The sequence below is a fragment of the Ambystoma mexicanum genome, chromosome 6p, assembly GCF_040938575.1.
Source record: "Ambystoma mexicanum isolate Mex_15411 chromosome 6p, UKY_AmexF1_1, whole genome shotgun sequence".
Taxonomy (NCBI): domain Eukaryota; kingdom Metazoa; phylum Chordata; class Amphibia; order Caudata; family Ambystomatidae; genus Ambystoma; species Ambystoma mexicanum.
The window spans coordinates 1,466,172,088-1,466,197,075 of record NC_090935.1 but is presented as its reverse complement, the minus strand read 5'-3'; the positions used below and the strand labels follow the sequence as shown (position 1 = coordinate 1,466,197,075).

Here is a 24,988-nt window from a genome sequence, read left to right as displayed (position 1 = left end):
TGCTATCCACTTTCTCTCAAATGCTCTTCTATACTCATCGTTTTGGGTCTCTGCCCTTTTGACACATTCAACCACTCCATTCACCTTATCACTCTCCAGAACACCAAGTTTTACATATCTGCTTTAGCTTTATTTGCCACCTGCCGTGAGGGTCACTCCTTTAAAATCTCCTGCCACTCACAAACCTATGACCCAAATCACTCCCTGTAGCCATCTCAGCTCCTCAGTACATTATTGACCCTGTCTGCCCACCATTTGTTCCTTATGCTCATGACTAAATGTCAGTGGCCCTTGCTGCTCCCCGCCCCTCTTGTGCCCCCTCTCTCACATGTGTTCTTTCTCCCTATCCATCCTCCCCTATGGAATCTGCTGCCTTCGACATCCTCCCTATGTTAACCTTTTCCTCCGTCCAGTGCCGGGTAATAGTGTCATTTTGGACATATGTACAGAATTTCCCTTCAGTTTTGAGCACTTGCCACCCTAGGTTATTTTTTTTTTACTTTGTACGTCACCTTTTTCGGTTATCATTTTGTACCTATATTCCACTTTATTCACACCCTCAAACTGGCTCCCCAATTGCCTGTGCTTATTTACAGGCAATCTTCTATCGTACTTGTTACTTATATCGCACCTTTTACCATTATTACAGTGTCAGTGCGCTGGCAGTGGGATAGCCCTCGGAAGACCCAAGTCCAGAGCTTTGGAGGTAATGGAGTAACATAAGAATGTGTGTACACATTTGGGCAACTACGGCTTAGCAGGGCTGGCCAGGCTCTGGTAGAGAGCAAACCATCCGGTCAGGCATGTGAATGGGTGCTGAGGGGAGTCACAAGATGGCACGAGTGCTAGAGACTTGCTTGTGTTCAGCGTGTTAGAATTTGTCATAGGTCTTCGCTGCATTCTGCGTATTGAGGCATAGTATGGTGTAAGTAGTGCAGAATGTGATCAGGATGACCGATTCCTTGCTGTATTCTGATAGTGGTGCGTTATACATTCCTAGCAGATTCTGTGGTGAATTGTTGTTTGTGCACCCAATCAGGTATTGCCTTCTGTCGATTCTTAAGGCTGCAATAAAACGGTTATGAACTGCGACAGGCTATGCTCCAACTATTTGCAACTAGAAGAGCACAGGTTGTGCCTTCAGGTTCTTCTAGGTAGATAGCTTGGCGAGTGTACCCATCTACCGAGATGTCGAGCGCTTGCAGAACCTCCTCAATTTTTACCTTTAATGTGAGCGGCCCATCCTAAAGTTCATAAATGTGCAATTCCTGTCCATCCCTCAAGTCCTTCCAGTGCGATTCCGGGGCATTCAGGAGAATGCCTGTCTTCTGTATTATTTTAAGTCACTTGAACCGAAATTGATATCCCCATCCTTGAAATGAATACAAATACAAAGTGGATCAACCCCTGTTATCTGGCTATATAAATCTAAAAATTTGTGGAACTGAATTTACATTAGAAAAATCTAACAACAACAACAAAAAAAATCTCTACTTGCAATATAACATTTGGCAGTTACAACAAACTGGCAACAGGAGTTTTGTCTCCAACAGTAGGCTAAATCTATAGAGATCCACTTCTTAAAGAACGCACATCTCGGATTCGGGGAGACACATTTCATAAGGATGCTGTGACGAATCACGGGATATAGTCGCTTCTCCCCAGAGGGGAGCCCTTCTCTGTGAGGCTAGAGAGGTGAGCCCGCTGTGCAACATTGGCGGCAAGCGGGACCTCACAGGGAGACTCCCCTACTGGGGATAGGGACTCCCGCTCCGCAAAGGACCCCCCTATAACCTTTTTCCCTGGACCAATTTTAATATCAGGGCTTCACGTGACTCCAACAAAACAAGCCACTGTTTGTTATTGTCAAATAACCTAAAATGTTTGACATGTGGAAAACACTGACGAAGAACCACCCAGCAATAGCGATTGCTCACGAGACAGAGTAAGGCTTAATGGGGAGGACCCAGCCAAATAATATAAAAAGTGAAGGACTAGGACTAGGAATAGAGTCCTGAAACCTGGGTGTTGAGTCATGAAACTCATCAGTTTCAAAACAGCTTAGTTGGAGAAGCTGAGGGAGAGCAGAAACCCTCCCTCCGTTGGGGCGAGGCAGGGACAGAATACACTGAGCCTTGCAGGGCACGTCAGTCCCAAGAAAACGAAGGATGGCGAAGCGGTGGCATGACCCAAAGAGGGTGGACTGTGTAACCCTTGACTACGCCAATACCACTACAGCATGGACTACATGGAACCGCAAGTCTGAAGAAGCAGAAGGGAGGAACAATCGAGTGAACGCCAAGGACGTTCAGGCTCCCAATTTCATCCTGACCTGGTACACGGACTCAGTGATGCCTGCCCTTACAGAGCAAGGTAAAAAGAACAGCGGGAGACCCGGGAGGAAACACAGGAAGAGTGAAGAGTGCATAGGGACTACCCATACTCGACCCAGTACAAAGAGTAAATAAGATACCAGTACTACGCATTCTTGTCCCTGCCCATGGGCAAGGATATGGACAATTGAAGAGTACACCAAGGTTATCATACTCGTCCCAATAGAGCATCAAACATACCAAAGAGTGAGGAACACAGACTACTCAGACTCGTCCCAGTATATGGATGGAGCTAAAAAGGAGGGGCGAGCCCTCAAAATAGACCATAAAGCACCAGGAGCTAAGCTCTGAAATAGCATCAACAGGACGTTTGTTAAACAGTAGGACCAGGGAACAAAAGGGTGGAAGAGCCCCCTTCATGAACTAAGAAATAGCCAAGAACTATTTGAAGGTCATCTATTGAGGCTGGGGAGCCTCTCCAACAGAATTTATTTTCTCTTAGTGGTAGAGACAGAACAGAATAGCTTTGGGATGGACGACAGTGTGATACTTCTGGACTTTGCTATTGACGACGAGCACATTTGTTCCGTTTATTAGGTAGGGCAACCCATAGTTAGGGATAGTAGGGCATTTTCTTTATTATTTTAATAGATCACTAGTAAAATGCCAGAACCTGGTCTGCCTCGTTCTTCTGACCTACCACACTGCCTAGTTAAAAAAAACTTTAAAAAAAAAAGGCACTGTCCAGTTAAAAACCTCTTGATTGTAACTTTCTTTTGGTACAAAATTACTATAAGCCAATACATATAGGCAAAAACTGTAATAATAAAATACATAATGCCGGAAGCGGCCAGTAGTACAGCTTCACAGCTCTGAGAGCATTGTGTGCACAGTGAGGTTCTTTCCTTGAACTCGCCTCTGTACTCCCAGTACAGTCCAGTGAAGGAGCATCCCAGCTTTCCCACCAGTGATTGAGCCAGTGTTTACAACCGCGATTGGAGTGCTCCTTGATAAGCTTATCTGGGTATCTGACTAGTAGATTACGGCCCCTCGGGGAGGGGAGAGTAAGAGAATCATCAGGGGGCTGAGACCACAAAGGTTGTTGGGACCAGTTGCCACTTTTACCACCCAACTGATTACCCGACTAGTGGCCCGGGGGCTTGGCGGCTGAAGCTCACTGTGGCGGATTGGAGGTGTGTGGTTAGCCAGACATCTGTTTCGTGTGTGCCTGATAAAGTTTCACAAAAGAATTAGGGAACGTGGCAAGAGATGTATTGTTTTTTTTACTTTATTGATTTCAAATTACAACCGTAAACCAACTTTTGCTGCCAACTTCCCTCCCCTACCCACCCACCACCCCCTTCACAACTCGCATACTATCATAGCGAACACCATAATCTCTCATCACATCTTGGAGACGTTGCACGCAGTCACTATTTAGTTTGCTTCATTCAGTTCCTGGACGGCCACTTCTCTGATGCGGCCACTCCCCTTCCGCACGATCTACATGCAGCCTCATTCATTCGCTTCGGAGGACTGTGCTGACCGGGCATCATCTGGCATGCATTGTCGAAATGGAGGCCAGTAGTCTATTCGGCGGCTGGTGGTGGGCAGTGTCACAGCGTATCTGGTTTCTCCAAATTTGCACAATCTCATATTCTCAAGCCAGACTGTGAAAGTTTGGTGTTTCCTCTTGCCCCATGTCCTGGCCACCATTTACCTGGCTACCCCTGACGCCATACCCAGCAGTCTCTTTTCAGTTCGAGAACCACCCTCAATTGACACCAGGAGCCACAGTGCCGAAGGTAGTTTTGTTTCATAGGGAGCAATTCTTTCATAGCACCTTCAATATCCTCCCAATAAAATCTTATACGGGGACAAGCCCATGCCATGTGGTAGAGGTTTGCCAGCTCTTAGCACACTAGCGTGCAAGAGATGTGGCAAAGTTTCAGTGGGGTGTAGTAGGCTTGGTGCAGGAATTTGTAGTGAACCAGTGTGTCTGGCGTTTAGTGAAATTTTCCTCATTTGCATACATATTTGTTTCCATTGTTCTTCACTTAGTACCGCTTCTAAAGAGGATTCCCATGCCCCCTTTTGTCCATGCCTCTGCATCCCCTTCCCACTTCTAATCAACTTGTAGATAGTGGAGACTAGTTTGCCGGTGGCTAAAGGTTGGATCACATATTGTTGGGACATGGGCCATCGGAAAGTCTGGCCATTTTGTTTTCAATATCCCTCTGAGTCTGCAGTATTGAAGGAGGTTCACTGCATTATGTTCCCCCTCCGCCCGTATCTCACCCATTGCTTGAACCGTCCCGTTTACCACCAGGTCTACTAGTTTCTGTATCCCCAACCTTTGGAAGTGCTCTTTGAATGACTTTGATACCAGTAGGTCTGGGTAATAGTTGTGGGTGTTTTTCAGTATTTAGCCAAGGCGCTCCCAAGCCCTACATGCCACAGCAGTTGGGTGGACCTCATTTCTCGGGCTTGGACCTGTTTCACCAAAGCATACCCATGAGATTATTCGGGTGGGAGACTGCTTTAGCCACCTTTACTTGTTAAATGTTAGGTTGTGAGGAGTTCCAGCCCGCTATGTATTGCAGTTGGGCTGCTAAGTAGTACAATTGCATTTCCTCCGTGCTCTTAAGTGGCGGCTAGTGTATCATATACTATGCAGGGTTGTTTGCCTGCCCACACCGTTTGACCATCATTTTCTTGGCACAGGTCCAGAACTGGTCCAGGGGCCATATCAGTACATTTTTGAAAATATAGAGTGTCTTGAGTAGTATGACCATCTTGCTCAGGGCTATACATGCAGCACGAGAGATTGGTCTACCTTCTGTTCCAGGGTCTCTAGTACCTTCATGTAGTTATTATAAAGTACCGTAGCCCTTGTGGGCACCATCGAACTTCCCCACCCACATCTTCCCGCTGCACCCCAAGGATTAAGGGGAGGACTTCTAATTTATTCCAGTTGATGGAATCAGGTTCCTTCTGGGATGTTTAATGTATAATAAAAAGTCGTCCGTGTATAGGGATATGTTGGTGCGCGATGATTCACCCAGACACCTCTCTGCATGTGTATTTCCTAGACGTGACATACCAGTGGCTCCATAGGCAGGGCAAATAGGACAGGAGAGAAGGGGCAGCGCAGTCGAGTTCTCTGCGTGGGATAAATGTATTCCGAGACCAAGCTGTTTGTGTATATAGCAGCCCTAGGAGTCGTGTACAATAGTTTAACCCAGTTGATATACGCGAGGCTGAGCCTGGAGCATTGGAGCACCTCAAAGAGGAACGGCCACTGCACCGAGTCAAAGGCCTTTTCGACATCAAGGGCCGCTATTGCTATAGGAATTTCAGGGTTCACATTATGCATTAGGTTGAATAGGCGTCTCAAGTTGTTTTGTGTAGATCAGCCCGGGATGAAGCCAGCCTGGTCCGGGAGGAGCAGTGCCGGCATATGCGATAACATCCGTTCGGTCAGAGTTTTTGCCAATATTTTGCTGTCGGTATTGATTAATGATAATGGTCTGTAGGATGCCCGTTGCCTGGTTGTGGGAGCAGGGTCACCATTGCTGATCTGGTTGTTTCCGGGAGGGTCCCCCCTGCCATGGCTCCCTCATACATGCGTAGCAGTTGGGAGAACTAATATGTTTGCATTCACTTTGTAGAATTTGGCAGTTATCCCATCCAATCCCGGTGCCTTACCATTGGGAAGTGCTTTAATTGCTTTATGAATTTCTTCTTCTGTGATTGGAGCGTTTAGAGTCTCCCCCTGGTCCCTACCCAACCATCCCAGCGCTATTTCATCCAGGTATTGTGTAAAAGCGCCGTGCTTGGAGGTGTGACAGGACTCATATAGGCGGGTGAAATATTCCCAAAATTCTTTATTTATCCCATACAGATCCTTAATGGTGCTACCATCCCGACCCATAATCTCCACAATGGGGGTATGGCCCAGGCCAGGATTCTGCTAGGCCGGTCCCCCTCCCCATACCTTGCTGCTGCTATTGGGTCACCTAGACATTTTTCCTCACTTGCCGCTAGTTGTTTGTACTCATCTCTGCGGTCCCTCAGTCCTCACTGGACTTCGGGAGTGTCTACTTTTCCATGTTCGTTCTCCAACTCTCGGATGGTGTCTTCTAGTCTACCCATGGACCTGCGGATCGAGCACCCCCCCCCCCTTTTGAAATGAAGCACCCTCTGATATAAACCTTGTAGGCCTCCCATATTGTACTCTGGTCAGGGACTGAGCCCTCTTTAGTATGAAAGTAAGTTCTTATGTCTTGATTTAATTCCTCTCTGAACGCCACATCCTCTAAGGCCGTGGCTCTGAACCGCCATCGAAGTGGTCTAAGGTCTGAGAATTGGGTCAGTACCGGTGAATGGTCTGAAAGGGTTCGGGGGAAGTATACTGGTTGTTGTGACCGTTCTGGCAATGGAGCTGGTGACCATAATGTAATCTATCCTCGATGAACTGTGATGCACCCCGGAGTAGAAAGTGTATTCCCTAGTAGTGGGATGGTCACCCTCGCACACATCGTGTAGGTTGTGGTATGTGGAGATCGCAGACCATGCTTTAGCCACTTGGGAGGGGTGGGGAAGAGGAGTACCTGTTGCGTTGTTGTGGACCTATCAGTGTGAGAGCCAGATAGATTAAAGTCACCTACCCAAATTATCTCATAGGATGGGAACCTGTGTATATGTTGGGCGCATTGATGAAGACGAAAAAAAAAAAAGAAAAAAAATATATCATGTGCGTCTGTATTGGGAATGTAGAGGTTTATAAGGAGGGGCTTTGTGCCATACAGCTCCCCGGCCAGGATTATGTATCGGCCTTCTTCGTCCCCCATCTGTTCATGTAATCTGAATTGTAGGGACCCATGAATGTATGCGACGACCCCTCAGGAATGTGTGGAATAAGACAAACAGTATCTATGTACTCCCCCATCCATTGGGCTTGGGGAGCGGGGGACCTTCCGGTCTAAATGTGTTTCTTGTAGGCATAAGACATTGACCTTATGAGCCTTGCTGATGTTTGCTATGATACAGGTCCTTTTCTGGTTCGTGAATCCCCTCACGTTCCAGGACATCAGTGTGAGGGACTCTCCTTGCTTCCCTCCAGTCACTGTTGTGGATATATTGTGTCAGGTATAGGAATTGCTAGTGCCCAGGGCGCGGTCCGATATTGCGTCCCCAGTGCCATCAGGGTCTATATTGAGCTTGTGATTTATGCGAGTCGTGAAGTTTCTATTGCTAGTGTGATCACCCACAGTTCTTGGGCCAGGTGGACTGTGCTCTTTAACTCCCCCCTCCCCTTGCCCACCCACGCCAGAAACTAAAACCTACCAGCTCCCTTCCCACCCACCCCAAACCCTCTCCCCTCTTTAACCATAACTAAACAGTACCACAGTATCTACAGCAATTGGGGCTCTGAGGGCAGCCCCAGCACTCCATGGTCTTCACGGCTGTTCAGGAGAGCAGTTACCGTGCCTCTGGCAGCTCTAAAGCCAGACTGGTGGTTGTGGAGACAACCAAGAGATTCAGTGTAGTGGATAAGCTGGGAGATGGCCAGCTTCTCCAAGAGTTTGTCCAGGAAAGGGGTAATGGAAATAGGGCGGTAGTTTGCCAGACAGGAAGGGTCGGCAAAAGGCTTTTTGAGGAGAGCATGCACAAGAGAGTGCTTTAGGAGTGAGGGGAAAGATCTAGTGGCAAGGGATTGATTGAAGAAATCAGCCAAGGCTGGAGCAAGGGAGCCAATGTTGTCCTTGATATTTCTGGAGGAACAAGGGAGCACCTGTTGGATGAGACTTTCATAGAGCAGACTTATCTAGAAACCTCATCTGGTGTTATAGGAGAAAAAGGAGTAGGAGGGAAGATTGGGGGTGAAGAGAGGGGCCTGAGAGCGGGTGAGAAGTAGCGGAGAGTGAGGACAAGCTGTCCGAAGTTTCTAGAAAGGAAGTGAGAGGCCAGAGAAGTGCAGAGTGCCAGGAAAGGCAGAGGAGAAGTGGAGACTGCAGTAGGGTTGGTCTAGTTCCTTGCAGATTTGAACAGTTCAGCTGTGTTGTTAGTGGTTGCAAAGATGCAGACTTGGATACAGGCCCTCTTCTTCAAGCAGATGAGTCGGTATTGCCGTTGCAACAGACGGCAGGCCAGTTTGTCACAGGATGTGCTCGAAGCCTGCAACTTGCACTCAGCCACTCTGCACTTGCGTTTCAGAGCGGTCCGGTCCGAGTCATACCAGGAGTTGCACTTGGAGGCAGTTCCATGTGGATTCTCATGACAGGGGCAAGGATGTCCAGAGTTTTGGAGATGCAGAGTTGAAGGCCAGTAAGGGCTGCGTCATAATGTGAGTCAGTGGCAGGAGTAGGAGGGGCAATAGTTGAATCAGAACTGTTCTACACGTGTTCCTGCATTGAGCCAGGGGAAGGGTACACAAACCTGGTCACAAGGAGTACTCTTTGAAACGTTTTTGTTTGCACTTTTGCACTGGGGTGTTCAATTGAAGATTGCCAATTATTCCTTGTATTATTTTTTTATTATTTTGTTGTTTGTATTAGTGTGAGGGTCAGAGACTTTCAGACATTAGGTCATCCTTTAGTTTAGTTTGCCAGGTAGGACATTCTCATGGGTTGGGGTAGGGAAAAAATAGGCATGTATTTCCCCCTTTAATGCTTAATAAATGGCGAATTCTGAGAAAACTATACTTTTGTGTCTGCTTCACATTTTATAACAGTTGGGAGAAGGGTAAAGACTGGTCATGGCTTCCATCGGTCTTGGGATCCTCTGCACTGCAATAACCAGGCTTTTAATATTCCTAAACGGACAATACTTTGCTGGAATACAAGAGGATTTAATAGCTTCCTCGATCAAACTAAAGATATCTTCTATAATAAATATAAGTCTTAATGTCCCAGGAAACATGGCTGGTAGAAACTCTGGATGGGTATCAGAGATTTTCAATGTGCCCGAGTTGCTGCTGAGGTGTGCAAAATCATCCTATAGCTAACTTAAAGATGGGGAAAGGGCACTCTATGGCTGAATTTTTGCTGATACATATCTATCTCAACCCTTTGTTGGAAGATATCATGAAAACCATTGTAGCTCTGGAGAGATAATGGCCAACACTCAGGCCTCATTAGTTTGTGGTGATTGGGGAAGACCAGTGTCTCCTGTCCCCGGCTTCCGGAACCCTTTAATGAGCTTGACTACAAGTACTAATATTCTAACAGGGAGGAGGTGCTTAATACTCAGAGGTTTCTAAGCACGGACCCAGGGATCAAACCTGTGTTGCTCCGTGACATATTGCTTCCAAGGTGAGCATGCGGTCTCTGAGCTATCCTCCCGAAATGGCAAAAAAGACTCAAGGGTAAGATTGAAGGACATTTTATGGCTAGGTGGAATATGTATGCTGTTAATGAGCTTTTTGAAGACAAGAAGGATCCCATCCCTACTTGGTTTGGGCCCACCACTTCTAAAATTCTATATTTTAATTTTGGGATTGGGAAACTATTATATCATGGACTTTCATGTAAAGAAAACCCAGCATAGTGATCATGCACAACTTCTCATAAGTCTCCAGTGTGAAGGAGCCCATAAAAAAAGTATACAGGTCAGAATGCAACAATACAGTTGTTAATAATATGAGGATTCGCACAATATAGTTATAATGCAGTGATTCGCATACGCTAATTCAGTACGAATATAAAGAAAGGTGAATTCCTATATTAAGGAATGCTGGTCCGCCTGGTCGTTGACAAGGATGAGGTATTGTATGCCAGAGTCCTTTACTGGGACACTTGTGAATTGGAATTTTAAAACTCGATGTATAAAGCAATGGAATGAGAGGGTGGTCTGTACAAAAACGTATGAAGTATTTGATAATTTAGTCATTGACAGTAAAACAACAAATGAGAGCGAAGTGCAGGCAGCAAAATAGCCATACATCTCTCATATCAGGAAAAAGGTAGACTCCTAAAATAAATTCGGCAAACTGATGGTATACGGCATTTATACGATTCATTATATTGAACTTAACCAGAAATGTATGAAGTTTATTGTGAAGAAAGATGTGAGCAATTTAGCGGCTGTTGAATGACACAAATAAAACAGTCATATATCCAGTCTTATAGTGTAGCAGACTTAACATTTTGGTGGCACTCTGGGAAGTGACCGGGCCACCGTATAAATAACTGGGGAATGCTGGAGGATATCATTTAAGAAAGACAATGCATTGTATTTGGTTATTTGTATAGCGCTATTTCCCCACTTGTGTGGCCTCAATGCGTTTTTTTTCGGTTGGAACGCCCTACGCGACTATAGTCAATGTGCTGGAGAATTCTAAAAAGGTTTAGATTAGGAGATGCATTTGTGCATTTTTGCCGGTCTAGGGCGGCTGGCTGGGCTCGACTGAGCAGCCCAAAGAGAGGTCAGGCAAGTGGGTGGATGCTGTTGGTGGTTTGCAATAGAGTGCTAATGTTGCTAGAGTCGATTTGTGGCCAGCTATACCAAATTTATTTTCGTTGGTAGTCGCCGTATGCTAGTGGCAGTGGTGTTGAGGTACGTCCGGTGTTTCAGTGTGGACGGCTATATGTGCTGCTAGACCGGAAAGCATAGCTGTGGCTGCATTCTACGGTGCATGGATGCTTGGCTGTGCCAGCAGCCCGTGTCCACAGATGCAGTGCAAGGTATACATACCATAGTCTTCAGGGTTACACGTACCATAGTGTTTGGAGTTGTTCGGCTGGAATGATCTTTTGTCCAGTGCGGACAGCGTGGTCTCGTTATTCATGGTTTTTCTAGTGCAAGGGTCTGAGCATGCAGTAAGCCTGGGTGAGCTTATTATGGTGTGCCTCATCGAGGGCTGCTGGCTTCCCTGATCTATTTGTCTCATTATTCGTGGTCACTCTTGTGCTACAGTCTTGGGGGGGGGGCAGAGAGGCGTGAGTGAGTTTGTTGCTGTGTGCCACAGTGAAAGCAGCTGGCTTCCCTGGGGTAATTGTCAGGTAGGAATGTTGTTGTGAATGGGGTGAAGATAGTGTGTCAGGTGAGCTGCTGCGAAAGCTGCCAGCCACTATGTTGTAATTGGTGTAGGTGATGTTGGGTTCGGCAGTGTATTTCGAGAACAATGATTCAGGGGGGATATTGGCACAATTGTAGAATGTGCTATTAGACGATTGAATAGCTCATGAGCCTTTGGCCCCAACAGCATTGCTAACATACTTTTAAAAGATGATTCCAGTCTGTGGGTGGATATCCTGTATACCCTTTTTAATCAGATTGCTGTTCCAAATTCCTGTCTGAAGGGACAATTGTACCTATATGCAAAAAGGGGTGAGCGCACCTCTCCTCTGAGTTATAGGCCTATCACGCTTATTGATATGATATGGCATTTATAACGTGCCTATACACAAGTGTTTTAAGGTGCGACAAGGCAGCGGATGGGAAACAGAGGGGAGGACAAAAAACAGCGATCTTACTAGGCCTAGTGCCATTAAGATCGTGCAAGGGGAGGGGCGGGAGGATGGACAATTGCAGGACAAGGAATCAACACAAGTAGTGCAGCAAACAGGTGGCAAGTGCGGATGTTAGAGGTGCAGACAAAAGGTGTCTAATAAGTGCACCAAAGGGGACTGTAGGGTTACAGGTGCAGACCAGAAGTGATGGGGGTGCCAGGAGGCAGTGCGGCTATACAGCTGGACAGGTAAGGGACCTGGGCCCGAAGTCAGAGGGTAGCCAGGTGACCGGTGCATGTATCAGACAGAAAATCAGCAGGGAAGAGAGAAGGCAGAAGCAAGTAAGGTCTTGAGGTGCTTCTGGAACCAGAGATGGTTCTGCTCAAGTTTCAGAGGGGCTGTTCCAGAGGGAGGCACCACCCAAAGAAAGATCTGCCCCTAACTCGTTGGTTGGAGAAGTAACTGACCCTCAGAGAGGTGGAGGAGCGAAGAGCTCAAGTAGGAAGATATTTCCGTAGAGAGAGTTGGAGGTATTGCAGTCCCATGCCCCAGAAAGACTAGTGGACAATACAGAGGGTCTTTAACTTGATCCTTGCCATCACTGGAAGCCAATGGAGAGATTTCAGATCTGGAGAGATACGATCCCTGGGCTTGAGGCCAAAGACAAGTCTCGCAGTCGTTTTCAGAATGAGTTGCAGAGGACGGAGAGTAGAGGCAGGCGGATTTAGAAAGAAGCTGTTGCAGTAGTCAAGCCTAGAGAGAATAGAGAGAACCAGAGCTCTAGAGACGGTGAGCTTCTGGGGGAAAGTGAGGAAAGGAAGAATACCTCTGAGGAGTGCAGCTGGTATTTAGACTAGAGACATTAGAGATGTGAGGAGAGAAGGGGAGTGTTGAGTCGAAGAGGACCCTGAGGTTCTTAGCCTCACAGGTGGCAGCAGCAAGAGGGTCCAGAGTGGGCAGCCAGAAAGTGACAGGAAAGGAAGGTGCTGGTGAGCCGATGAGGAGGATCTCTGTCTTACTGGCATAAAGGCAGAGATCATTGGCAGCACACCACTCCTAGATTGCGGACAGACAATCCGGGATGAGAGAGGGAGAAGAGGCGGCTGAGGAGAGCAGCTATGCGGTGGGCAAGAGGTGCCAGGTATTGGTTGAACAACCAGGGAGAAAGATTAGACACCCGGGGAACACCACAGGTAGAGAGAGATAGAGGAGAAGAAGGACCCAAGTTGGACCGGGAAGGTTCAGTCAGAGAGAAAAGGAGGTCAGCCAGGCCAGTGCCTGATCAGGGATATCCAGGTTATCACTGATCAGGATGGCATGGTTGACAGTATCAAAACCCAATGAGAGATCGAGTAGGATGTGGAAAGAAGGGTGGTTAGTATCAAGGTTTGAGAACAGGTCTTAACGGATGTTCAGGGGAGTGGTTTCCGTGCTTCTGGCTGCTCTGAAGCCAGACTGATGTCATGGAGATAACCAACAGATTCAGAGTGAAGGTTAAGCTGAGAGATGGCCAACTTTTCCAAGAGGTTGCCCAGAAAAGGAGTAATGGAGATCAGGCGATAGTTAGCCAGACAGGAGGGGTCGGCTGTGCGTTTCTTAAGAAGAGGGTGCACAAGAGTGCTTAAGGGGGGGGAAAAGGAAGGTTGCAGAAGTTAGCCAAGGCTGGAGCGAGGGTGTCAATGTGGTCCGTGATAGTTTTGGATGAACAGGGAAGCTGTTTTGACGAGACTTTCACAGATCAGACTTGTCTAGAAACCTCGCCAGGGGTGAACAGAGGAAAGAAGCGAAGGGAGGAGGTGAGGCAGCCAGAGGTAGAGGAAAAAGTAGAGGAAGGAGGAGAGGAAGAGGAGAGGGTGGACAGGATGTCTTGGGTTTTTGAGATAAAATGTGAAGCTAAGGGCATGCAGAGGGCCTGGGAGGGGACAGGAGAAGTAGAGACTGCAGCAGTATTGGCCAACTCCTTGCACATTTTAAAGAGTTTGCCGAGTTGTTAGGATGCCGCAAAGATGCAGGCTTGGGGACCAAAGGCCTAGCATCCCCTATGGAGTGGGACGCCTATACCACGTGGGTTTTCACTGTATGTAATGTCACTGATGACTTGTACCCTCATAAGTTTCTGCCTGTGTAGATTTTGGCAGAATGTTCCGCGGCAGCAGAGTTCTTTGCTGATGCATTTTGTATGAATAAAAACGTGTTATCCTTGCAAGCGGTTGGGCTTTTTTAACCAGCGAGTTGTATTTATTCTAGTGTGAGCATACAGGGGCATGCCTTTAGAACTTTTGAAAAGACTAATCCAACAGTTCCAGGTGAATCTTTGTTTTGAAGTCCAATTGCGAAACAACTAAGGATACAATCCCACCTCCCGTTTATATAGACAAAATGCTACAGCAGATTATTCCAGAGCAATTCAGTTGTCAACGGGCCAAACCAGCTTGCTAGTAATTTCGGCAATTTCTGATTTTCTCGTTATGCGTGCAATGATGCACGCGCCTAACTTCGACATTTTTGGGTCGTTCTTGTTAGCCAGTTCGATACAACTGTGTCGATGCTTGATCTGGCTGGAGTATGATTGTCACGCTTCAAAACTGGTTGAATCAGTAGTGTAGCACTCGTAATCCAGAGTTATTACACCTGGGGCAGTCTTGGTCGTTCCCAGCAAGTTCGCTCAACGTCTCACGCGAACTGCGCAGCCTCCTCACACGCTGTGAAGTTGTCGAAGTTAGGCGCACTGCATCATTGCACGCATAACGAGAAAATCAGAAAAGCCGAAATTACGTTTCTGAGGGGCGCACAGATTGGGTCTAGACAATAAGCAATTGGTCCTGATGAAGATGATACACGAAAGAAGATCATTGAAACCGGTCGACCAGAACTTTAGATATCGCTTCATTAAGAGCGACACATAGTGGACTTGAGCAATTTGGACATTTGAATCAATGTTGTGGACATTTGAATTGTTTTTTTATGTGAAAATGATGTCCTCTCAATTACTGAACCCTGTGTATACTCCAAAGGGAGAAACAACGTGTGGGGGTATAACATGCTGAGAGAGGCATTTATATTCTTAAATGTTTTAGCACATTACACTTGATACATTTGACATGCTTCGCGGCGGAGGGCAAATAAATTGTCCCAAGTTGTGACGTCTAGTCCCACGTGAACTGTCTGGTGTACCATAGTGTGCAGATAGGGGATATACACTCCTAAGCTGCAATTTGCTGCAATTTTACAAGCACTGTTTGATAAAGTTTGTTTTGGTAATAGCTTTGCCCGGAAGTCATTTCACTATATGTAAAGAATAGGGCGAGTTTCTATTCTTCTCTCTCTCTTAGATAGCCGGTGCCGCAGCACTCTCTAAGGCCAGCAGCACCACGAAGGGACAGGATATATTTTTTCCAATTAAGGAGAGTGTAAGGATGATCCATTGACGGCTTGATTACTAAGAAGCTCGAGAGGTGGTGGTAACAAACAGGGAGAACGAATACAGATCTGGTGTGTGCATGGAGATGTGAAAGTGTATCCGACCCAAGATATCAGGGTGAAGTTGGCTGGGGAGAACTTGAAAGTCAATGTTGGGTGCTAGCTTTTTTTTTAAAATATTTTTTTGTATTGTGTCAGCCATATATTAAAACCAAATAATACATACTTACGACTTAACACATACAAGAAGTTAAGAATGAGAAAAAGTTTTTTTTTTTTTTTAACAACATACTTAACATAGAAGAAAGTTTAAAGATTAAACACATTTTTTTTAAATCACTGAAGCCAACTGTGGTGCTACCTGAACCTCTAGTGGTGGGGGGTCAGGTGTGACGCTAATGCCAAAACTCATCTAGAGCATCAAAGAATATTGGTTAGCTATCGCTCCTTTCCAGGGAGAAGAAATTAAGCCTCTGGCCGGACGGACGCAACCACAAGAGTCGGGCAGTGAAACAGGCACTACAGAAACAGTGACAGGAACAGGTTATGATGCCCGTCGCTGTCGATTGGAAGATAGATGAGCAAGGGGACAGACCATTACCGGTTGGCAAAAGAGCTGGATCCCACTTTAAGAAATGCCCGAGTCGCAGCGAGCGAAGGGAAAAGAGGCCAAGAGCCACACTTTATACACAAAAAGGGCTATACTACCAGGTGGTACAGCAGCCCAGGGAAGAACCCCTTAAACAGCCATTGGTCCCTAACAAGTTTCGGCCTACGGTATTGGAAGTCGCTCATGTGCAAGTGGGAGAGGGCCACTTGGGGTCTGAGAAAATGTTACAGAAAATCTTGGCACAGTTCTTCTGGCCCAGAGTGTACGGGCAGACGCAGAGGTTTTGCCAGCAATGTGATGAGTGTCCGAGAAAAAACAGAGCCAACATCCCGAAAACCCAGCTGCAGACAATGCCTTTAATTACTGTACCCTTTAAATGGATAGGAATGGACATTGTGGGGCCACTTGATCCCTCCAGTAGAGGGCATAAATATGTATTGGTAATTGTGAACTATGTTACCAGATACCCGGAAGCATTTCCCCTACAGAGCATTACAACACAACAGGTCTGCGACGCCCAAAAGCAGTTTATTGCCCGAGTGGGGATCCCCAAGGAGCTCATCATGGACCACGGAACTAACTTCATGTAAACCATACTAAGGCAGGCATGTTAAACCCTCCACCGAGCATTTAAAAACCTCTGTCTACCATCCACAAACTGATGGTTTGGTAGAACAGTCTAATCAGACGATCAAACAAATGTTGAGGAAAACGATGACGCCCAAAGATAAGGACTGGGATCAAATGGTACCGTGGATCCTCATGACTCTTCGAAATACGCCACAGTAATCCATGGGGTTCGCCTCCTTTGAGCTATTGTTTGGACGACAAGTGAGGTCCCTCTTGGATATCCTGAAGGTGGAATGGGAGGAACAGCCCCAGCAAGAGGTATACTTGACAGAATATGCCACCAAGGTGACAGGAAGAGTATCAAAACTACAAGCGGTCACCAACATGCATTTGCAACATGCACAACGGGTCCAGGAGACCGAATTTAACCGAGGAACCAGGATGCTAAGTTTCAGGGGGTGAAAAGGTGTTGGTGCTGATTGCATACTCGGAAAACAAAATGTTGGCAGCTTGGAGGGGCCTGTATATGATAGACCAAGTACTGTAGCCGGTCACATACAAGGTCCGGCAAGAAGACAGGCAATTCCCAGTGCAAACCTATCACGTCAATTTACTGAAGAAATGGGTGGAGCGGGTCCCGATGGTCGCTCTAATCAGTTGGGAACCCGAAACTACTACCAAGATGCATTTCAGATGGGACCAACTTGGGTTAGAGGCGTTGCATATTAGTCTGGATTAGAAAAACGGAAAGAGAACAACTTGACCATCTCCTCCAAGAGTTCCAGAAGTTGTTCTTGTCCTTACCCGGGAGGACTACGAAAGCCTATCACGAGATAAATACCACCCGGGGAACCACTGTCAGGGTACAGCCCTATAGAATTCTGGAAGCCAGGGAGCAAGTCGTGAACAAGGGAATACAGTCCATGCTGGCCATGGCAGTCATAGAACCCTTGCATGGCCAATGGTGTTCACCCATAGCTTTGGTCCCTAAACCGGATGGGAGCATTCAATGCTAAATGGATTTCCGTAAACTAAGCAAGGTTGCCAACTTCGATGCCTACCCAATGCCCATGATTGACAAACTACTGGAAATGCTCAGGAAAGCAGTGCATCTCACCATCAATTTATCAAAAGGGTATTGGAAAATACCGCTCCGGCCAGGGGACAGAAAAAAAAAATAAGACAGCTTTTGCTACCCCCTCTGGGTTGTATCAGTTTACGGTGCTGCCGTTTGGCCTCCATGAGGCCCCCACAACTTTTCAACATCTCATGAACTCCCTCCTGAGGGGGCACAAAGAGTAGGCGGGAGCTTACATCGATGATGACATATATAGCACTTCCTGGAGCTCCCATCTGCGGGCTGTGTTTCAGTCTTTGAAAACAACCGGTCTTAACATCAATTCCAAGAAAGACTTTGGTAGCCTTCGCCCATAGTAAGTATTTAGGATACTACATTGGTCAGGGCACCATTCGGCCTCAACAGGACAAGTTGGAAGCTATTGATCAGCTTCCGTTCCCAGCCAATGGCAGACAAATGCGGGTTTTTCTGGGTTTCGTAGGGTACTACATAAGGCTCATACGCCACTTTTCAACATTGGCAGCCCTGTTGACAGATCACCTAGTCGACCCGGACCACCAAGGCCAGGGATAATCAACAAGAGGCTGAACAAGCATTTAGAGATCTGAAGAAGGCCTTTGCTGAACATGCAGTGTTGCATTGTCCGGATTATCCAGCGCCTTTCTTCTTGCATACGGATGCGTCTCGAGCAGGGATCGGGCGGTGCTCTTTCAGAACCAGGGTGAAGGAGAGCGTCCATACTGTTTATCAGCAGGAAACTGTTGCCCCACAAGAGGGCCTATGCCACTATTGAGAAGGAGTGTCTGGTGGTTAAGTGGGCCATGGAGTTGCTGAGGTATTACCTCCACGGATGCAAATTTACCCTGGTAACTGATCATGCACCCGTGGTTTGGATGTCAAGGAATAAGGACTCTAACCCCAGGATCCTACAGTGGTTTCGGCACTACAGCCTTTCACCTTTACGACTGTCCACCGGCTGGGTAAAATTTTGACGCAAGTGGATTTCTTATCAAGAGCACATACCCTGCCCGAACATCAGGGCTTGGTGGGGAGGGTATGCAAGGAAGGGACAGTGAAAACAGGAGCACAGTCTGCGGCACGCAGGACAGGAAGGGGTTAATCAGGGTGTGCGCGACGGTTACGAGAATGAAGGACTGGTGTGAGGGAGGGTGCGGAGAGAGGCGGAGTTGAGTTAATGAATTGGCTCTGTCTTTCTTTAAAAAGGAAGAAGAGGCCCGCCAGGAGGAGGAGGAGGTTGTGCCACGAGGGACTGAAGTAAAACCAGAGCAGAAACAAGAACTGGAAGCTCTCCTCCAATCTTTCAACAATACCTTGTTCACTAAACCCAGTCGGTCAGACCTGGTAAGCTATCCCATAAAAAACAATCATGCTTTACAGTGTGGTTGAGACCCTACTGCATACCAGAAACAGATTACAGCTGTAAAAAAGGAAGTCTAGGACATGTTGGCTTTGGGGGTAATCGAGCCGTCCTCCAGTCAGCGATGTTCTCCTTTAGTAATTGTACCGAAACCTGACAAGAGCACCCGGTTCTGCATGGACTTTCTTAACAGCATTTCTGCTTTTGATGCCAACCCTGTGCCAAGGATCGGGGAATAACTGAACTACTCAGTAAAGCTGAATACATCACACCAATCGATTTGACCAAAGGGTATTAGCAAATTCCTTTAGGGAACGAGGAAGAGGCGACTGCCATCCCCAACGGAATTATCAGTTTACAGTACTACTGTTTGGACTGCGTGGGGTACTACCAGCCACGTTTCAACGTCTCATGTATGAAAAATGAACCCTATGCCACCACATATTTAGACAATAGTTTACAGCCAGGACTGGCAAACACCACCTGGAAAAGTCAACGCAGGGTGCTGGGGGAATGTCACAATAATGATTGAAAAATCAATCTCACGACAACCACAATAGGGACTTTTCATGCTAAATACTTGGGCTATTATGGTGGAAACTGGGTAATCTGTCTCTAGAAAGCCATGGTTCAGGCAATACATCACCTCCCCATGCCCTCCATATTGAAGGATGTTAGAGCTTATCTTGGGTTCAAAGGGTACTATAGGAGGTTAATTCTCGACTTCACCTCCAAAGCTTCTCCACTGACAGACCTGCTTCAGTACGAACCCTCTGCATCTGCCTTAGAGGAGATGGAAGGTGGTTCAGGAGGCCTTTGAGGCACTGAAAAGGTCCTTGGATACCAAGGCTACTCTACATTGCCTGGATATCTCTGAACCCTTTTTCCTACATACTGATGCTTCGGGGGTGGGGGTGGGGGGGCGGCTGGTTCTCTTCATTAGCAGGAAACTGCTCCCTCGTGAACTCACTACACCAAGATCGAGAAGGAAGGCCAGGCAATGAAGGCGGCGATCGAGTCATTACACCATTACCAGATGGGCTGTCATTTTACACTTGTTACGGACCATGCTTGTGTGCCTGTCCCGTCACAAAGATATGAACAACCCAGATCTGCCAGTCGTTTCTGGGACTGCAGTCATTCTCCTTCATCGCAACTCATGCGCCTGGTTATCTTTTGGCGCAAGCGGATTTCCCGTCATGTTCGTTCACCCCGCCCAAGCATCAGACCTGCCAACTGTGGCACTCTCCCAGCAGTTTCTTTTTAAGTGCCCAAAAACCGTGATATCTGGGTTTTCTCTAAATAGTGCGCAGACACACCTACCACTTCCTAAATTTGGACTATATGGGCCTCATTACGACCTCGGCGGCAGGCATGCCGTTATTGGCGGCATGGCTGCCACCGAAATCGCGTCAGGGTTCCCAGAATGAGGAATTACCGGGCCATTCAGAGTTCGGAGGGCCCGGTAATTCCTCCTTCTAGGAACCCAGGCCCGGACCTTTCCTATTCCCATTTCAGCCCCCATAGGGCTGAATGGGAATGGGAGCAAACAACGGCCCGTTGTTTGCTCCCTCCTCCCCTCACGGGGACCAGCTCAGACCGGGGGCCTCATTACACGGTAGCCATGGCGCTGTTAGCGCCATGGCTACCCCCTACCGCCGGAGTCCAGGTTCCCAGTATAGGGACTTACCGGTCTATTCCGACCTTTGCGGGTCCGGTAAGTCCCCATTCCGGGAACCATTCCCCATTCATATTTGAGCCCCAATAGGGCTCAATGGGAATGGGGAAGGAGCCAATAACGGTACCGCAAATTGCGGTACCGTTATTAGCTCTGAGGTCCCTCCGCGGGAACCGTCCATAACGCCTGGGCAGACCACACGTTAAGGACGGGACCCACTGAGGGACCTCGTAGTAGGGCGGTAGGGGATTACCAGCACCAGTGCCCTTACCGGTAATCCCCTACCGCCTACCGTATAATTAGGCCCCGGGTCCCGCGAGGGGACCTCGTAATCAGGCGGGACGAGGTTGACAGCGCCGGCACCCTTACCGGCGCCGTTAACCCCGTCCCACCTGGGTTATAATGAGGCCCTATGTCTCTGCAAACCGGATCGGATCCGGTCAGTTGCTTCCTGGCAAAGAATGTTGCAGGACCACAGGCTAGGTACAGCAAAAACACACGTGGTATATAGAATCCCCTCTTGTGGTCACTCGGACCCCACGGAGGAAATGGAAGGTGCAAAATGCCCAGCCCACTAGCCAAGAAATAGACGTACGGGTTGCAGGGTTCATGATCTACAGCTGGTTCTTTTTAACTAAGCTTGAAGCCCACAGGTCAGCAAATAAGACCAAAGCGGCCCGTGGGGCTATCCACAATCCACGCCCAGGGACCACTTTGTCCCCTGAAATGGTGACGTCTGGCTATAGCCTGTGTCCTGGAAAGCTACAAAGTGGCCACTGGCCCTGCATGCAGGTAATGACTAGGGACCTGTGCATATTGTTTCAGCAATCCTGGAGCATGAACGAGTGACATGCCCCAGGCAAAATGACGGCCATGGACACAGGCAATTTTAAGTGACTTGGGGGGGGGGGGTACTGGGCATAGGCAAAGCCCTTATGCAGGCTAAGTGGCCACTAGCCTTGCCCAGTCGACCTATCAAGTGGCTCAGTGGTGCACACTGTAGTTCTGGAAGCCCTGACCAAATGTCCACTGTTTGTGCCTGCACACCATGTCCAATAGCTCCATCCGGTAACTCAGGAGTACACCGGGGTAAGGGCTGGGCCTTTGTCCTGCCCCAGGAAAGACACCAATATGTAAGACTATAGGCTATGCCCAGTGGCTGGCTCTGTGGTGACCAACTACGAGCATGACATTTTAAATGTGTCAGTGTTTTACCATCATTACAAAAAAAAAATGTTTTAAAAAAGGAGGAAAAATAAAAAAAACTTTACTTAAATGGACATAGTGGTTAAGGATCCAACAAAAACACTTTGTGAATAAAACGGATGTTAAGGTTGCACACAAAAAAAAAATACGCACCCAATTATGGGTTCTAAAGCACCTCTACATGTGCAAGTGCAACACAACGTTAATCCAGCCACTGCCACACCCTGCTCATGATGCCACATATGCCAACACAAATAACATAGGTATGCAAGTTCCAAACCTGGCCTGAGAAACGAAATCTATAGAAAAACGGAACACCCCAAACTGCTTTCAGTTATTTTAAATGTGGTGTTACTACCAACAAAAAACGTCCACAAAGACCCGAATTCCATGGTGTTGCGGCACAATGAGAAACATTGTGAGCAGTTAATAGTGGGATGGGTTGTGTTACAAACTGTAACTGGCAACTTTTGTGTTTTTGTTGTTTTGCGCTGAAAGCACAAAATTCATTTACCAACATCTTTCCTCTGAATATTTGTAAGTATGTGTCAAATTGTAGGATTTAAATAAATCTGAGGTTAGGACTCCATATACCAGTTTTACCAAGATTTTGCTTGGGAATAGATTTAAGTTTAAACAGTTCGAATTTATGGTTCATCTTCTTCCGAACAAAGCACAATAGGAAGGTTTATCAATTTTTAGACCACACTAATAAGTTTATACGTTAAAACATAGTCCTGATTGGTGGTGGGCGGATCGCTGAAATTCCATAAGTAGGCAAGTGCGCTCAGGAGTGAATGAAAATGACCTGCTCACAGATTTGTTCCAATCCAATTTGCCCCTTTGCGGGCTTCCATCATGATTTTTTTTTAACCTGCGTTATAGGAGGCACCCCCTACCGCAATGAACAGATAATTCACCGGACCTACCGCTATACACATAGCAATAACAGCCCCTGTAGTGCAAACTGACTGTTAATTTAAAACTGTGATTCGTTATCAATGTACATAGCAGGGAACACACGCCCCTTTATCTAGCGAGAGTACCAAAAGTGGACGCAGCTCCCTAAAATTAATAATCCCCAGAACGCTCCTGCTCCCACTATCCCAGAGGTCACCAAGCACCACAGAAGACCAAGGTAGCAGAATGCGCGGTCCCCGGGGTTATGAGCGGTCAGTACCTTGCAGTATCCCCGCCGAGCGCTAGCCTTGCCCTGGCTTTGCAGCAGCTGCAACAAAAGGCGAGTACCGAGGACCCTGCAGCTGCTGGACATGCCAGGGTCAGGGGGGAGAAACCAAGACCCGCTTCTGGTGCCACAGGCAGGAAGTATGGGTGCTCTGACGGTTCCGCCTCCTCTCCCCGCCCAGACCGCGGGTTAAAGCTTGAGGAAGAACACTGACAGTAAAACCATGTGGTGTTTCCGTGGGGATTGCTATTCTCCTGCACATGGCGTGAGAGGCGGTCTCCTACTCTACCTACAACCATCCGGGGAGGGGCCGAGCCGCGGCAGGGCAAAGGCCACCGACCACTCGTTTTCTTACATAGAACCCGGGCGCCCTTTTCCGGGCGGCCATCTTGGACCGGGATCTGTTGCTCCTAGAGTCACACACCCGGGCATAGAACGTCGGAATGATAGAACGCCTTCGTCCAATGAAGCTGAGACGTCTTTTAGTACGCTTCCATTCCCCTACCAGGGGTCTGCAACCTTTGGCTCCCAGATGTGTTTGGACTACCATTCCCATGATCTCCTGACATTGACTATGCTGTACAGGCCGGATGGGAATGGTAGTCCAAACACATCTGGGAGCCAAAGGTTTTTTTATTTTTTTTATTTTTGGATTTGTAAAGCGCACTGCAGCCCTCTAGGCAACGAGGAGTTGTCAGATTAATAATGCGCCACACAGGGAAGGCGGTGCATGAAAGCTAAAGTTCTCAAGCATCAGTGGATATGTGGCATTTTTTAAACCAAGGCATTTGTCCACTCAAAAATCGGACTTGAAGAAATTAAAAAGCAGCAGGTAATGATGGTTCTTAAAGGTAGGTCTGCTCATCAGCATAGCTCCCAACTCACACTTTTTGGGCAGGTGTCACCCGCCTTGTAAACATCTGACTCGCCCGGCAAGCCTCCTGCACACCCATTCGTTTCAATGGGCCTCTCACCCGCCAAAAATAAAATCAGGTGCTTTCACCCGCCTTTGTAACATAAATGGTTGAGAGCTATGCATCAGACATGCAACCCCTATAATGCTTCATGACAAAATCATACCACACTCACAAGGTTTGAGGGTTTGCCACACAAGACGTTTTAGCAAACATAACATGAACGGAATAAAAAGCAAGGGTTCTGTCGGACCGCTCGCCTCTGGTTACAACATGGCAATACCAGCCCCCAAGGGCTAGGATCCCAACGTGGCGGGTCAGAGCAGAAGCACTAAAAGACATAATGTTTAGGGAGGACCTAAGAGAAGAGATAACACACTACTTCGAAGACAATACCGGAAGTGTTGACTCGGCCTGTACATTATGGGAAGCATTCAAAGTGGTGGTGAGAGGAATAGCTATAGCCAAATCCAAGGGACTGCAGGGAGGGATAATTAGAGAACTGCAAAAGGCAGAGATTGAGCTAGAGAAAATGATGAGTAAGGGGAGCGGCACTAAGGAAGAAGCAGAAGCTATAAGCCAACTGCAACAGGAATGCGTAAGACACTGGGAAAGAATATGTAATCTAAACTATAAAAAATACGTAGAGAAGCAGCATGCGGGAGGAGACAAACCGGGGAGGATGCTGGCCTGGCTGTATAAGAACGAGACCCCCAGATCACCGATTAGAGCAATAATGGGGAAGAAAAGGCAAATAGTGGACACCCAAGAGGGAGTAAACTTAGAATTTCTGGAATATTATAAACACTTGTATGAAGATAAGGGAGGGAGCGACAACAAAGAGATGATAGACACGCTGGGGGATATAGGCATGCCACAAATAAACGCGGAGGAGCGGGTAGACCTAGGGACCCCAATCACATTAGAAGAGTTGGAAGCAGTGGTAGTGCAACTGCCCACCAGTAAGACCCCGGGGGTGGATGGACTTTCCAGTGAGTTTTATAAAATGTATAGAAATGAGGTGCTCCCCCGCTGTTAGCAATGTTAAATGAGTCATTCAAAATAGGGAGACTTCCAGAATCCCTTAGAGAAGCAATTATCATCCCACTCCCCAAACCCAAAAAGCCTGGTGAGGATTGCGGATCATACAGACTGCTATC

The 24,988-nt window shown here is 47.4% G+C and overlaps 1 protein-coding gene across 2 annotated transcripts in view; it reads right to left on the bottom strand.

Annotated features, from left to right (window-relative positions):
• Positions 1–23,241, bottom strand: part of GRSF1 (G-rich RNA sequence binding factor 1) — a 415,554-nt gene extending 392,313 nt beyond the window's left edge. Inside the window, exon 1 of one of the 2 annotated variants that reach the window (XM_069626280.1) lies at positions 22,909–23,241. In XM_069626280.1, the coding sequence (XP_069482381.1) occupies positions 22,909–23,001 (93 nt within the window). In that variant the 5' untranslated portion in view covers positions 23,002–23,241. The remainder of the gene's footprint in view (positions 1–22,908) is intronic. The other variant, XM_069626281.1, reaches the window with a different exon arrangement.
• Positions 23,242–24,988: the final 1,747 nt, after the last annotated feature.